This window comes from Alligator mississippiensis, chromosome 5 (assembly GCF_030867095.1).
Source record: "Alligator mississippiensis isolate rAllMis1 chromosome 5, rAllMis1, whole genome shotgun sequence".
In the NCBI taxonomy this organism is placed as follows: domain Eukaryota; kingdom Metazoa; phylum Chordata; order Crocodylia; family Alligatoridae; genus Alligator; species Alligator mississippiensis.
In genome coordinates, this window is record NC_081828.1 from 209,185,920 (window position 1) to 209,200,156 (window position 14,237).

Here is a 14,237-nt window from a genome sequence, read left to right on the forward strand (position 1 = left end):
CTCCCCCCACCACCAGAACATTCCACCCCTCCCCCGCCTTCTTCCAGAACATTCCACCCCTCCCCCGCCTTCTTCCAGAACATTCCACCCTTCCCCCCACTTGCCTCCAGAACATTCTGCCGAGCCAGAGCTTCCTCTCGAGTGTTTCTCCCGTGGGCCCGTGACAAGAATCACTCTTTACTGCCATTACGAGTAAATGGGAGTGAATAGGCGATACAGCTAGGCACGACTCAGCCGTGGATGATATCGTATCTCGGCACATCCAGAGGCTTGTTTCCCAAATTCCAGTCCGTTAGGCCCGAATCGGCATGCAAGACAAGGGAGTTTCACAGAGATGACAGAGGACCCATTTATTTCCTGCAAAACCGCTGCTACATGGCTGGTGCATGAAGAGGCACTGGAGGCCTTCTTGCCTGGAAGCGCTGGCTGAATCCGGGGCACTTTTACACGTGCTCTGGGGATGGGGGTGGCGGTGCTTTGATCAGAGCATCTCAAAGCGCTGCCGCGTCTACTCTATCAACATGGCAGCGGGGGCACTTGAACTGAAGCTCATTCAAGCACCTCCACCATCATTTTTAAGCATGATACACGAGAGGCACAGCAATTGTCACACTCCAACAGACTCAATGAATCGAGTCTGCTCTGACACAGCGGACATCCAGCGCGTTGGAGCAGCCCCCGTGCTCATGCGTAGATGCCCGGGGAGACGAGAAAATAGAAAACACAAAGCTTTTTATATGAAACCACAGAGACAAGTGCATGTAGTCTGAAATCACTGGAGTCACGTTTCAAAACAGAAGTGTCCTTGCTCTGTGCTACTCAGGGAGGCAGGTATTATTCCCAGTTTAGAGCTGAAGAAACTGAGATATAAAGTGAGGGGATGGGCTATAACGGTTTGCTGAATTTCCCAGGGATCAAACCAGAATGGCATTGTGTAATGGTCCTCAAAAAAAGGCATGGGGCCATCACAATTTGCTGTTCTCTCTTGCCCCAGAAAGTCTCAGGGCACCACAGTGGGGCCTGGGCTGTGGCACCGGCAATGCCGACTCGAGGTCACGGGAGAATTCAGGGACTTTGCTTTTCCAACCAGCACGCTCTAGCAGCCTCCACTCCACGTGTATTCAGCGTCCCCACACTTAAAAATGGTGGCAGAGGCACTTGAACTAAAGCTGATCGAACGGGCTTTAGTTAAAGCGCTTCCACCACCATTTTGAAGACTGGGACACTGAATACATGTAATGCTAGAGATGCTTTATGTAAAGCAGTTCTCAGTAAAGCACCACACCATCTACCCTGGAGCATGTGTAAAGACGCCCTATATGCCTACACTTGGCCTGCGGAGCAGTGCGAGCTGCACTGGCTAAGCAGCAGAAGCTCATGCCTGAGTGACTGCAGTGTGAATCGCTGTGGATGCAACAACTAGCTTAGCCAGACACGCTGATGGCATGTGCTACCAAACCTTAATGAAACAATGCACTATATTATGGCTTTATCTTAAAACATTAGGAGTGTGTGACCACATGTATTCAATGTTTTTTTGCTATAATAGATGTTTTTTTTTTCCGTAGATTATCTGTAGAAACAAAGCAGCCTTGCTAGAGAAGACCATAAATTAGAGCAAAGAAGTACAGTAACAGGAAAAGGAAACACGAAGCCCTCCCTCTTTACTTTCCCAAGCCTTTCTGTGCTGACAGGAGATCTAGTTCCGTCCATTCTAACAACTTCAATGAAACAAGGAAATTAAAATAAAACCGGTCAGAGACCATTTATTGGAATATGAAACCCAGCCAATTGTAAACATTGGCATAAGCTAAAAAAAACTTCAGACTTCTCCAAAGCTCAGTGAACCAACTGAAGTCCCCAGGGGAACAGAAAAGCCTGGCCAGCGGGCCAGGTTCTTCCCTGAATTCAAGGCTACACAAACATTGTCTTTATTGATACAGTGCAAGTCTTTGCTAGTACATAGTCCAATAAAGCATTTGAGTTGTGACTGGAACGGTCTCACTAGTCAAATAAACTCCTCTCACCCTCCATTAACAACCAGTGTAACACCCCTTGCTGGTCAGGGCGCCGGGAGGCCGAGCCGCGGCTGGGGTGACACGAGGCTGAAACAGGCTGCTAATGCCCAGGTCTCGATGCCTGGTTCCATTTTCAAAATGAATCTTTACCCAATTAAAGGTTGTGAGCAATGAATTAGATCTGCTAACGAGCTACAATTCCATCAACAACAAACATTGACAAATCCAAGTGTAATATAATATCGCCTATCAAGTACATTGCCCCGAATAATAATAACAATAAAAAGATGAGGCTGGCATTATAGGGCAAAATCTGTTTTGGGTCAGGCAGCTCCCAGCCGGGAGTCCCCCAGAGGCAGACATTTGTTTTGACCTGAAGCAGGTTTTGCCCCATAATCCCAGTCTAAAATCTTTTTATTTAGGCCAAGGTGCCCGATTTGGAGTATTATATTGCATTTGTCTTAGTGTACAGCTTTGATAGAAGTCTAACCCGAAACCCGTCTCAATCATTGCTTGCAATTGCATCAAGGTGAGCTCTAAAAAAAGAAGCGGGAAGAAGGAGCCCGCTTACACCTTCTGTCACACCAGCACCCCGACCCGCCAGGCGGGCGCCCCCGGTATCCTGGCACCCTCACCCCCGCCCCCTCTGCACAGCACTGGCGGGGGGAGGGGGGGGAGCAGAGCCCCCAAATTCACCCATCACCTCAGCCGACGCGGTCCTGGGGGTAAATCCGATATCTGCGATTAGACCGACTCCAACAGCTGGAGAAAAAGTTCTTGAGAGCAAGCTTTCGGGCACGAGCACAAAAAGGCACGGGGGCCCGAAAGCTTGCTAAGAAGAATTTGTCCAACTATGGGAGTCGGCCTCATCAAAGACACCGGATTTATGCCAAGAGCCACGTCTGCTCCTGTCCTGACGGGGACACAGCTACACCCCCGCAGCCCAGAGCCGCCCCACTGCTGCCCCGAGGAGCCAAGGGACGGAGCTCCCAACACCCACAATAGCGCGAGTTGCCTGCGGAAAAGCGAGTAGCCCAAACCCTCCACGGCGCGCGCGGGAAAGAACCGCGGCCCCGCCCCTTCCGCACCGCTCCCCTAGCAACCGCGAACGGCGGCGGGTGGCGGAAGGAGGGGGGGCGGAACTTCCGGGCCCTGCTCGGAAATGACCTCAGAGTGTCAACATGCAAGATGGCGGCGCATCACCGACAGAACACGGCGGGTCGGCGGAAAGTGCAGGTGAGGCGGCGGGGGCCGGCGGGGGCCGGCGGGGCGGGGCCAGGCCGGGCGGGGGGCTCCGAGCTGTTGGGGGGGAGGAGGGGGAGAGCGCTTCCCCCAACCGTCACCAACCGCCGCCGTGGGCCCCACCCCGCACGTGCCCGGGGCCCCGCCCCGCCTGTGCCAACGGCTGCCTGCGGCTCGTGGCCGCCGGGGCGATAACGGCGTGAAGCCTGCTCGGTTGCACAGGCCGTGCTGTGCGCGTGTGTCTGTGGCGGGAGGGGGGGGCAGACACAGCGACCGTCTCTCACCGGGCATCGGAAAGTCCTGGGGTGGCAGCGTCCTTCCCCTTAGGATGCTCGTGCAGCCTTGTCGCACTGGACTCGAAGTCTTGCGTGGGTTTTGTCCACGCGGATTCGCTCCTGGGCAAGGACCCATTTTTATACCGAACCTTTGCCCTACGCGAGGTCAATCAGCTGTTACACGATCGGTGCGGGGAAGCCTGCAGTGCGCTGCTTCGTGTGGCAGGAGTGACCCGCACCGAAACACAGTCTCCCGTGCGGATCAGATCGGATCGGATCGGTGCTCCTCGCTCGTTGTCTGCAGCACGTGTTTCTATGGTTGCCGTCTCTGTTATGGTACCACGCGCCACCCCCATGCTTGTGCGCGTGGTTTTTTTGCTGTTGGCGAGTACCCAAATTGTCTTGCGGAAGTGGTAGGAGTGGGTCTGCGGGGTCAGCGCAGTCGAGGTCTTGGATCATATCCCTAGTTGTTGCGTTGTAATGTGGGTTCCCGTTGTGTCAATTCAGGCTGTGCGCTGTTTTCCAGGAACGCGTGTACAGCATAAAGCGAGGGAAACCTGCATGTGTTATTTTTTTTTAATGATTTCCATTATCTCCTACATTGATTTCCGCCCCCACCCCTTCACTTCCTCAGTTTTAAGATGCTTTTACTTATGGGCTTGTTTCTCATGCACCCTCCTTAGCAGAGATTTCATACAAACCACTCTTTTGTCCTCTCCCTTTGTGTCTTTTGACCCTGCAGTTTGTGTTAAATTATTTCTGTTTGCTTCTGGCTTGCTGTTCTCATAAAACATTTCATGTGACATCCAGCAAGTAGATTCTGATGAAGAAAGGGGGGGGGTTGCACCTATGACTTGGTGGGGCTAACAGAGACCTGGTGGGATTCATCCCACAACTGGGCGGTACATATTGAGGGCTATAGATTGTATAGAAAGGACAGGTCGGGGAAGAAAGGGGGGGGGGGGGTTGCACTTTATGTCAGTGAGCAATATACATCAACCCTCATCAAGACAGAAACCGAGGTTGAGGAAGTAGAAGGATTGTGGGTTAGGCTACATGGGGGGCAAGGAGAAAGGGATTTGGTGGTAGGGGTCTGCCACAGACCCCCACATCAAGGGGAAGAAAGAGATGCGGGGCTCCTGAGGCAACTCTCGGAGACCATAAAAGCTAAAGAGGCGGTAGTCATGGGGGACCTAAACTACCCGGACATCTGCTGGGAGACGCAGACAGCAAGGTCCCATTGCTCACGCAGGTTTCTAACCTGTGTACAGGACCTCCACCTGACACAGGAGGTGCATGGTCCCACTAGGGGGAATGCCATACTGGATCTGGTATTGGCAACGGAAGATGACATGATCGGGGACCTCCAGATCGGTAGCCATTTGGGAGACAGTGATCACCTTATAATAGAATTCAACATAAGAGTGGGTAAGGTAACTAGTAGGGTGAAAGTGCTAGACTTTAGCAAAGCTGATCTCAATGCACTCAGGCGATTAGTCAAGGAAGCACTGCAGAGTAGGAGTTTTGATGGGATGGGAGCCCAAGAAGGGTGGCTGTGCCTAAAGGAAACGATCCTTCGGGCACAAAGCAAGACGATCCCCGAGCGAGGCAAAAGAGGGAAAGGGGCCAGGAGGCTTCCCTGGCTGACCAGAGAAATCCAGGGCAGCCTAAGGGCCAAAAGGGGAGCACATAAAAAGTGGAAACAGGGTGGGATCACTAAAGATGAATATACCTCCTCTGCTCGTGCTTGTAGGGAGGCAGTTAGGCGGGCCAAAGCTACCATGGAGCTGAGGATGGCAAACCGAGTAAAGGACAACAAGAAATTGTTTTTTAGATATATTGGGAGTAAAAGGAAGGCCCAGGGAGGAATAGGACCCCTGCTAAATGGGTGGAAACAATTGGTGACAGATAGGGGGGACAAGGCTGAACTCCTCAACGAGTTCTTTGCCTCAGTGTTCCTAAGCGAGGGGCACGACAAGTCTCTCACTGGGGTTGTAGAGAGGCAGCAGCAAGGCACCAGACTTCCATGCGTAGACCCTGAGATGGTGCAGAGTCACTTGGAAGAACTGGATGCCTTTAAGTCTGCAGGCCCGGATGGGCTCCATCCGAGGGTGCTGAAGGCACTGGCCGACGTCATTGCAGAGCCACTGGCGGGAATATTCGAACGCTCGTGGCGCACAGGCCAAGTCCCAGAAGACTGGAAAAGGGCTAACGTGGTCCCCATTTTCAAAAAGGGGAGGAAGGAGGACCTGAGCAACTATAGGCCGGTCAGTCTCACCTCCATCCTTGGTAAAGTCTTTGAAAAAATTATCAAGGTTCACATTTGTGAGAGCCCGGCAGGGCAAATTATGCTGAGGGGAAACCAGCATGGGTTTGTGGCGGGCAGATCGTGCCTGACCAACCTAGTCTCTTTCTATGACCAGGTTACAAAACGCCTGGACACAGGAGGAGGGGTGGATGTTGTATACTTAGACTTCAGGAAGGCCTTTGATACAGTATCCCACCCCATACTGGTGAACAAGTTAAGAGGCTGTGATGTGGATGACTACACAGTCCGGTGGGTGGCGAATTGGCTAGAGGGTCGCACCCGAAGAGTCGTGGTGGATGGGTCGGTCTCGACCTGGAAGGGTGTGGGCAGTGGGGTCCCGCAGGGCTCGGTCCTTGGACCGATTCTCTTTAATGTCTTCATCAGCGACTTGGACGAGGGAGTGAAATGTACTCTGTCCAAGTTTGCAGATGACACAAAGCTATGGGGAGAAGTGGACACGCCGGAGGGCAGGGAACGGCTGCAGGCAGACCTGGACAGGTTGGACAAGTGGGCAGAAAACAACAGGATGCAGTTCAACAAGGAGAAATGCAAAGTGCTGCACCTAGGGAGGAAAAATGTCCAGCACACCTACAGCCTAGGGAATGACCTGCTGGGTGGCACAGAAGTGGAAAGGGATCTTGGAGTCCTAGTGGACTCCAAGATGAACGTGAGTTGGCAGTGTGACGAAGCCATCAGAAAAGCCAATGGCACTTTATCGTGCATCAGCATATGTGTGACGAATAGGTCCAAGGAGGTGATACTTCCCCTCTATCGGGCGCTGGTCAGACCGCAGTTGGAGTACTGCATGCAATTCTGGGCGCCACACTTCAAGAAGGATGCGGATAACCTGGAGAGGGTCCAGAGAAGGGCAACTCGTATGGTCAAGGGCCTGCAGACCAAGCCCTACGAGGAGAGACTAGAGAAACTGGATCTTTTCAGCCTCCGCAAGAGAAGGTTGAGAGGCGACCTTGTGGCTGCCTATAAGTTCATCACGGGGGCACAGAAGGGAATTGGTGAGTATTTATTCACCAAGGCACCCCCAGGGGTTACAAGGAATAATGGCCACAAGCTAGCAGAGAGCAGATTTAGGTTGGACATTAGGAAGAACTTCTTCACAGTTCGAGTGGCCAAGGTCTGGAACGGGCTCCCAAAGGAGGTGGTGCTCTCCCCTGCCCTGGGGGTCTTCAAGAGGAGGTTAGATGAGTATCTAGCTGGGGTCATCTAGACCCAGCACTCTTTCCTGCTTATGCAGGGGGTCGGACTCGATGATCTATTGAGGTCCCTTCCGACCCTAACATCTATGAATCTATCTTTTGGCGTTACGTTTCTCGAGCAAGATCTTCAGCACAGCTTTATGTCTATATTAGTCCTTGATTTGATGTTTCCACTATTATGGTTTATGAAGCACCTACTTATCATTTACAGGATCTTGGCATTGGTCTTTGCATAACAAGAAGCTAAAAACAACATGTTAAATACTTTCTGTATAAGTAGTTTTCATGCTTATCACGGGAAAGTTATTAAGTCTCAATCTGTATGTAGAGTCCATAGTTGGGAATAAGAAGAGAGATATTTGTGACATACTTTGTCCATTAAGAATTAGTTCATGCAATTTGCAAGCCCCTGGCTTACCTAGTTTTCTTAGTAATAGAAATGGTGTTCACTTGAAGTATCTCAAGTAAACTTATCCAACACACAGACATTTTCTTTATCTTCTTTGTTGCTTCTTCCCTTCCTCCCCTCTCTCAACTATGGCTTTTTACGAAAGATAATTATGTAGTACAAGAAGTCAGAAGGGAAAAATATTAAGCATTCACTTATATCTGGGAACATAACTTTCTCTTCCTATCAGTTTCCTATGGCCTCATCAAAGATACCAGATTTACCCCAACAGCCATGTCTGCCCCTGTCCTGATGTAGACACAGCTACACTCCCACAGCCCAGAGCCGCCCTGCTGCTGCCCCGAGGAGCCAAGGGACAGAGCTCCCAGCACCCACAATGGCGCGGGTTGGCTGCAGAAAGGGGCGTGGCCGAGACGTGGTTCTGATAGGAAACTGTCATAACCTATTTTAAGTGAAAATGTATTCAGTATGCTTCATAATTATAAACACTGTACAGATCTCATCTGCGAGACGGAAATAACTGCTTGAAATCCTATGCTCTAATATTGCAGGAGCATGAAATTTGTAATCTCTCTTGATCTTGGCAACAGTAGTAGAACTACTTGTTGGTGATGGTCACAAGTAACTCATTTCTGACAAGGTGCTGATGAGTATTTTGCCTTTTCTCTTTAAAAAAAAATGAAATTGCAACCAATTATTGTTTTAAACCTTAATTTTACTCTTTAGATGTATATTCTTTATTTCTTAAATGTATTTGGTGCCACAGAATTCCTTTTCTAATTTCCCCTTTGTTAGGTGAAAAGATCATCTTGTAGTGAAGTGCTGAACTAGTGACTAGAGGATCTGGATTCTTTTCCCAAGATCTACTATAGTTTTGTTGTTGTTGTTTTGGTTTTGGGGTTTTTGTTGTTGTTGTTTTGTTTTTTACCCCAAGCAAATCATTTTCCTCTTCACACATGTTCTTTTCTGTGAAACGGGAATAATACTCCCCTAGGCTTCTGTGGTGTTAAACTAAATCCACATGTGCATATTACTGTCAAGGCCAGGTCTCCATTGCAATTATAGTGGTGTTGGGAAGGGTATTATACTAACATTTGTATGCAGCCTGCTCCACTAAGGTTATATATCAAATAAGTGCATAATTAACTTAATTGCATAACACAATGCCAGTCTCAATTTGGTGCCTGTTGCTTACATTGTAATAGCCCTTATGCAGATAATCACTATTTAAGTGCATAAACTGCTTTAGTGCATAGCATGTTTTAGCCTGGCTGTCTAATTTGTAACTTAATTGTGCTCTGGCTAACAGCATCCTAATTGTAACCGTCTACTTTGTAATCAGTTGTATTTCACAAATTGTATGAGAAGCAATAAAGGAGAAGCAGCTGTCAAAGGGTTTTCATTAGAAGCCTTGAAAATGAGGGGCTCTCATCGATTCTGAGGCTGCTAATACAGCATTAATGGTGTTGTTACTATGTTTATTACCTCCACAGCACTAACAATGTGCTGTGGCACTAGCAGCTCCAAAACTGTTAGTGCTGTGTACTTAATAAGTGCTTCTTGCATTAAATGTGGATCAGTGTATATTCCAAGTAAGTGCCTAGTGTTTTTGTTGTTTCCTCCTCTGACTCCTCTTCCCCTCCGCTCCCCACCCCCCGTGAGTTTACACTTAAATAGTATATTGAGCTGGCAAAAGGCTTACATTGACATCATAAACGTTTGCTTGCTGGTATATCTTTTTTTCAAACAGAAACTGGATAAACTTTACTGGCAATAGCAATGCCTACTTTTATGGGAGTTTTTGCTCCCAATTGGACCAGCTGAAAATTAGCTTAATGGACAGCAATTGCTTTATCTGTTATACTGGAAAGTAGTTTGGCATCTGTTATGTGGGCCCGAATGGAAAACATACAGAAATATGTACCCTTCTGTACTTGACTCACAAAATTCATAGACATTAGGGGCTGGAACGGACCTCACAGGATTGAGTCTTGCCCCCCCTGCTGTAGGCAGGAAGTTTGCTGGGGTCAAATGACCCTCACAAGATAAGCATCCAAACACCATTTTGAATGAGTCCAGAGTAGGTGCTTGCACCAGCAATGACAGGGAGTCTTTTCCAGACCCCCCATTAATGGTGGACACTCAGACTGTGAAGAAGCTTTTCCCTATGTCTAGTCTAAATCGGTCAAGTGCCGATTTTAGTATCAGTTCTATTTAAAAACAACCAATTTTCTTTTTTTCCCACCCAAAATTTTAAATCTTTCTATGGAGAGAGGTCATTTATTTACTCATTTTAATTTTTAAACTACAATTATTGACCCTCTGGGGTTTTTTGGTACCTGTCCTAAAGTTAAAAATCAGAATATTACGATAAGCAAAAGACTGCTTAGAAACATCTCTATATTGGCTCTGCCCTCTTTCACAGCTTTAGGGAAGACATGGCAGAAAATGTCAGATTTGCAGTGGACTTGAAAGACTAACAAATCTGAGCACTGGCTGAGCCATACAGCGAGATGTAGCAAGCTTGGAAATGAAGGACACATCACAAAAAAACATCCTGCCAGCAGCTCTTTCTCACTTATCCAGGGAGCTGCAGCTTGTGCATCTCTGCTGATCTTCGCTATGGCAGTATGCCACACGAAGAGACTTTCTCCCCAGTGATTGTTCTCATCTGGTTTGATCTAGCAGTGCCTGGTACCTTGTAACTAGCTGTGTGAATTATGCTTGCCCTAGTTTTTAAGAAAGGTTGCATGTTTTCTTTGGCTGAATCAGAATATTTTAAAAACCATGTTTTGCTTGTTAGTGCTTTGTAATGTTATGGCAGATTTAAGTTTTATTTTTGTAGCACGTTCTTTTGCTCATCCAGTTTGGCGCAGGTCCTAACAATGCAGAGACATTGATCAAGCATTGCTGAGCAGTAGCACAGCGTTCATCTATACTACAGAAATAATTGTACCTAAATACAATTTTTTTTAATGTTACAGCTCCTGTCTATTATAATAGTTTTCTATATTGATAGAAACATCTCATACTTTCCTCTCTCTCTTGCCCCCAAACAATATACTTTGCATCTCAATTTGCAGTACCCATCATCTCACGCTTTAATATGCTGACTTGAGTCACAAGAGAAAAAACTATAACGATATATTAGATGGCTAATAGAATATATTAGATAGTTATAAATGTCAGATGACTAAGTAAGGATTTTTGTGGGCCATTATCTATTTATTGGACCAACTACTTGGTTGGGATAGACAGGGTTTTTCTCCTCATTACTGCTAAGACTTACGGAAGGGTACTATGGTGTCTGAAAGCTTGTCTAAGTCCTTTCAACCATGCAGTTGATCTGGTAAAAGATAATTGAAGAAAAAATCCTTGCTTCTTGCATATTTTCTGGACTGGCATGGCTATATCACTTCGACAGTAACAGGACATGGCAGGACAGTGGAAAATGTGGGTAAGAAGATGGGCCCAGGTCTCAGGAGGATGAGAAGGACTGTGGCAAGCAGCATAGATACGGGGACCTGGATAGCCATAGGAAAGAGGCTGCTGTTAATGGGAATGGGTTGCTTGGGAGGGAGAACTGGCATGTATTGAGCAAAAGGGTGCAAAGAGTGGAAACTGAGAAGGAGAGGGCAGCTGGTAAACATGAGTATTGGGTGGGCAGGAGAGGGTTTTGAAGTGTTTAGGGCAAGTAGAAAGTGTAAGGAAGAGATTTAGGAAAGCGGTAGAGAAGCATGGTTGTTGTTGAGGAGAACAAGGGACGAGCGGTTCTGAGTATTCATGCTCTAATCCTGTCCTGTAGAGCAATGGCAGTGTTTTTGTACTAGGGGTCAGGATGTGAGGTTTTCCTTACAAACAGTACCTCGCCTTTACTGCTGGGAGGAGGGGAAAGAGACTCTAGTTAAGATCCTCCTCACTTTCCCTTGTTTCACCCAGGATTCTCCCACTTAAGAATTTGGCACTAATTATCTTTACTAGATATGCAGCTTTATACACTGAACCTGTCATCAGGATAGATGGTGTCTTGAAGCCATTGCAATACAGGGAATGAACATTTTTTCTGATCTGTGGTTCAAGACCACTTTGTTTATTGGTCATGGAAAAAATACCTTTCTCTAGTTTTCTAGGCGTAGTGATTTTTATGATTTCCTTGTAGCACTAGCAGGTATAATTTTTTTTCCAAAAAACAATAGTTTTCAAATGATATCCCGGTTGAAACAAAGTACTAATAAGGAGATATGAATTCAAACTACTTATGGCCTGAGTAATTATGATCTCCATCACCTGAGGGCTTCACAGTTTTTAATGCGCATACCTCTATTCTTGGGAAACAGGAGAACTGAGTCACTTAACCTAAATGAATAGCACAGGGTCACCCAGTTTATTAGCGACAATATGGAATTAACTCCAGGTCTCCCGTGGCCTGGGCAAGTTCTGTAGTCACTGGACCTTTCTTTTGGTTTTGTTCTGAGGTCTTCGATAATCATTTGTGATGATGTGCAAATCTCTTATCCTCTGTAGACCTCAGTTATTCTTCCTGTAAGTTGGGAATGAGGCTTGTTGCAATGGCAGGGGAGTTGAGACTAAATTCTTTAATGCTTGTAAAGATCTTTGAGACCTTTTAAGTAGAAAATTGAAAAATGAAATAGTTCCCAAAGCTGCTTTTTTTTTTTTTTGTGAAGACCAAAAATCTTAATACTATAATCAGATTTGTATAAATATATTTCAGGTCTCCTATGTGATTAGAGATGAGGTGGAGAAGTACAATCGAAATGGGGTGAATGCACTCCAGCTTGATCCAGCATTAAACAGACTCTTCACAGCAGGCCGAGACTCTATTATAAGGATATGGAGCGTCAATCAGCACAAGGTAAGTCAGGAGAATATTCCTCTTTCTTTCTTTTCTTAATAAAGAAGTTTTTACATTAACACACTCATAACCAGCTCTGGCATCTGTGATTGAAGTAGTGAATCTTGGTTACCTTGCTAAGGGTTTGTAGCTGACCTTAATATTTATGCTGTAACAAAATGTGCATGGCTCTTTGCAGGCAAGTCATGGTCTGTACTTGTAAGAATTTATAGTCAAACTTGAAAGGACAGAAAGAGTGGATAACAAATACTGTGGGTTTGAATGGCTCACAGATTGTATCAGCAATTGGTTTGTTATTAATTTACTTCTTGGAGCATCTGGAACGTATTTAATGGTTTACCACTGTTAAGCCTGACTTATTACACTTTTTTTACATTGTAAATATACTATCATCCACTTCTCTCTTTTCCTGTTCATTTCCTTATGGTTTTTCTCTTTTTTTTTTTTTTCCCAAGGCAGGTGGTGGTATTTTACTTGACTGTTATTTGTCCTTTTTTGGGTCTTATCTTCCAAGCTCAGACCTTACTAGATTATAGATTGCAGAATCCTTTGTTTGGGAACACTGCGTTTGGTTAATTGGTGCTTTATGCCTGTGTCTTATGCCTGCAAAAACAAATACTATAAGCTGGTGTTAGTAGGTTTGAGACCAAGTCTAATGTAGCTTCTATTCCACATAAGTGTTTTACATTTTTTAGGTGTTCTCTTAAAGGCCAGATTGTGACTCCTTTCCCACATTGCTTGATAGTTGCATATGTATAGTTTTGACTTCAGTAGGACTATGTGAAGTAACTAGTGATCATACAGAAGTAGGAGTGTCACAAATGGATCCAAGAACTGAGTTAGTCTTTTCAAATATTGAAGGGACCTCATACAAATTTATTTTTTAATTTCAGCAAGATCCTTATATAGCATCTATGGAACATCACACAGATTGGGTAAACGATATTGTACTCTGTTGCAATGGTAAAACATGTAAGTAGTTTTTTACTTGGTACCATATTTAAATGTATGAAATGGAAAAATGTGGCATTCAGAAATAGTGTGTCTGATGTAACTCTCGCTTTAATTGCTGCAGCTTGAATACCATTTTCCTTGTTTTCTAATTCTGTTTTTAAAAGTCTCTGTATTATTTGCTTATGTTTCCAAAGTTGCAACGGATTTTTAATGGACATTTAAAAAAGTTGTATTTACCCTCATCTTTAACAGAAACAAAGAATATTAACTTCACATTTTCTGTAATAATTATTCATTTCTTTGTTCTTTTTCTGTAGTGATATCTGCATCTTCTGATACTACTGTTAAAGTGTGGAATGCACACAAGGGATTTTGTATGTCAACACTTAGGACACACAAGGTAAAAAAACATTAATTATGATTAGTATAAATGATCATTGTTATTCTAAAAGCAATTGTTTAAACATTAAGATGCGGACTTCATACTAACGGTGTTTGCCTGTTCCTTGTCATGTTGCTGTGCCCGTTTTGTTGTAGGATTATGTGAAAGCCTTAGCATATGCAAAAGATAAAGAACTGGTAGCATCTGCCGGGCTGGACAGACAAATATTTCTCTGGGACGTAAATACTCTAACAGCACTGACTGCCTCAAACAACACTGTCACAAGTAGGTACATAGAAAATATTAAAATGCAATGCATCAATTAACATTTCAGTTAGGTCATTTTAGGATAGCAGATGCCAGTTTTTGCATATAAATAAAAATACACAAGTAATTGTCATTACTAAAAGTATTCCTTGGTCTCCATTGAAGTGTATAATAGCTGACAATATCAACTAATAATTGTGGAATCTAGAAAGGAGGGCAAATCTCTTTGAACGTTATCACCTTCAGTGTAATGAGTCTGTTTCATCTAGACTTGCTAGAGCTTTAACTGCAAAAG

General features: G+C 45.4%; 1 protein-coding gene across 1 annotated transcript in view; it reads left to right on the forward strand.

Annotated features, from left to right (window-relative positions):
- The first annotated feature begins 3,157 nt into the window (after nt 1-3,157).
- Nucleotides 3,158-14,237, forward strand: part of WDR48 (WD repeat domain 48) — a 35,559-nt gene continuing 24,479 nt past the window's right edge. The window contains exons 1-5 of the mRNA XM_014609070.3: nt 3,158-3,254; nt 12,199-12,339; nt 13,233-13,311; nt 13,611-13,693; nt 13,831-13,960. Of these exons, the coding sequence (XP_014464556.1) occupies nt 3,207-3,254; nt 12,199-12,339; nt 13,233-13,311; nt 13,611-13,693; nt 13,831-13,960 (481 nt within the window). The 5' untranslated portion in view covers nt 3,158-3,206. The remainder of the gene's footprint in view (nt 3,255-12,198; nt 12,340-13,232; nt 13,312-13,610; nt 13,694-13,830; nt 13,961-14,237) is intronic.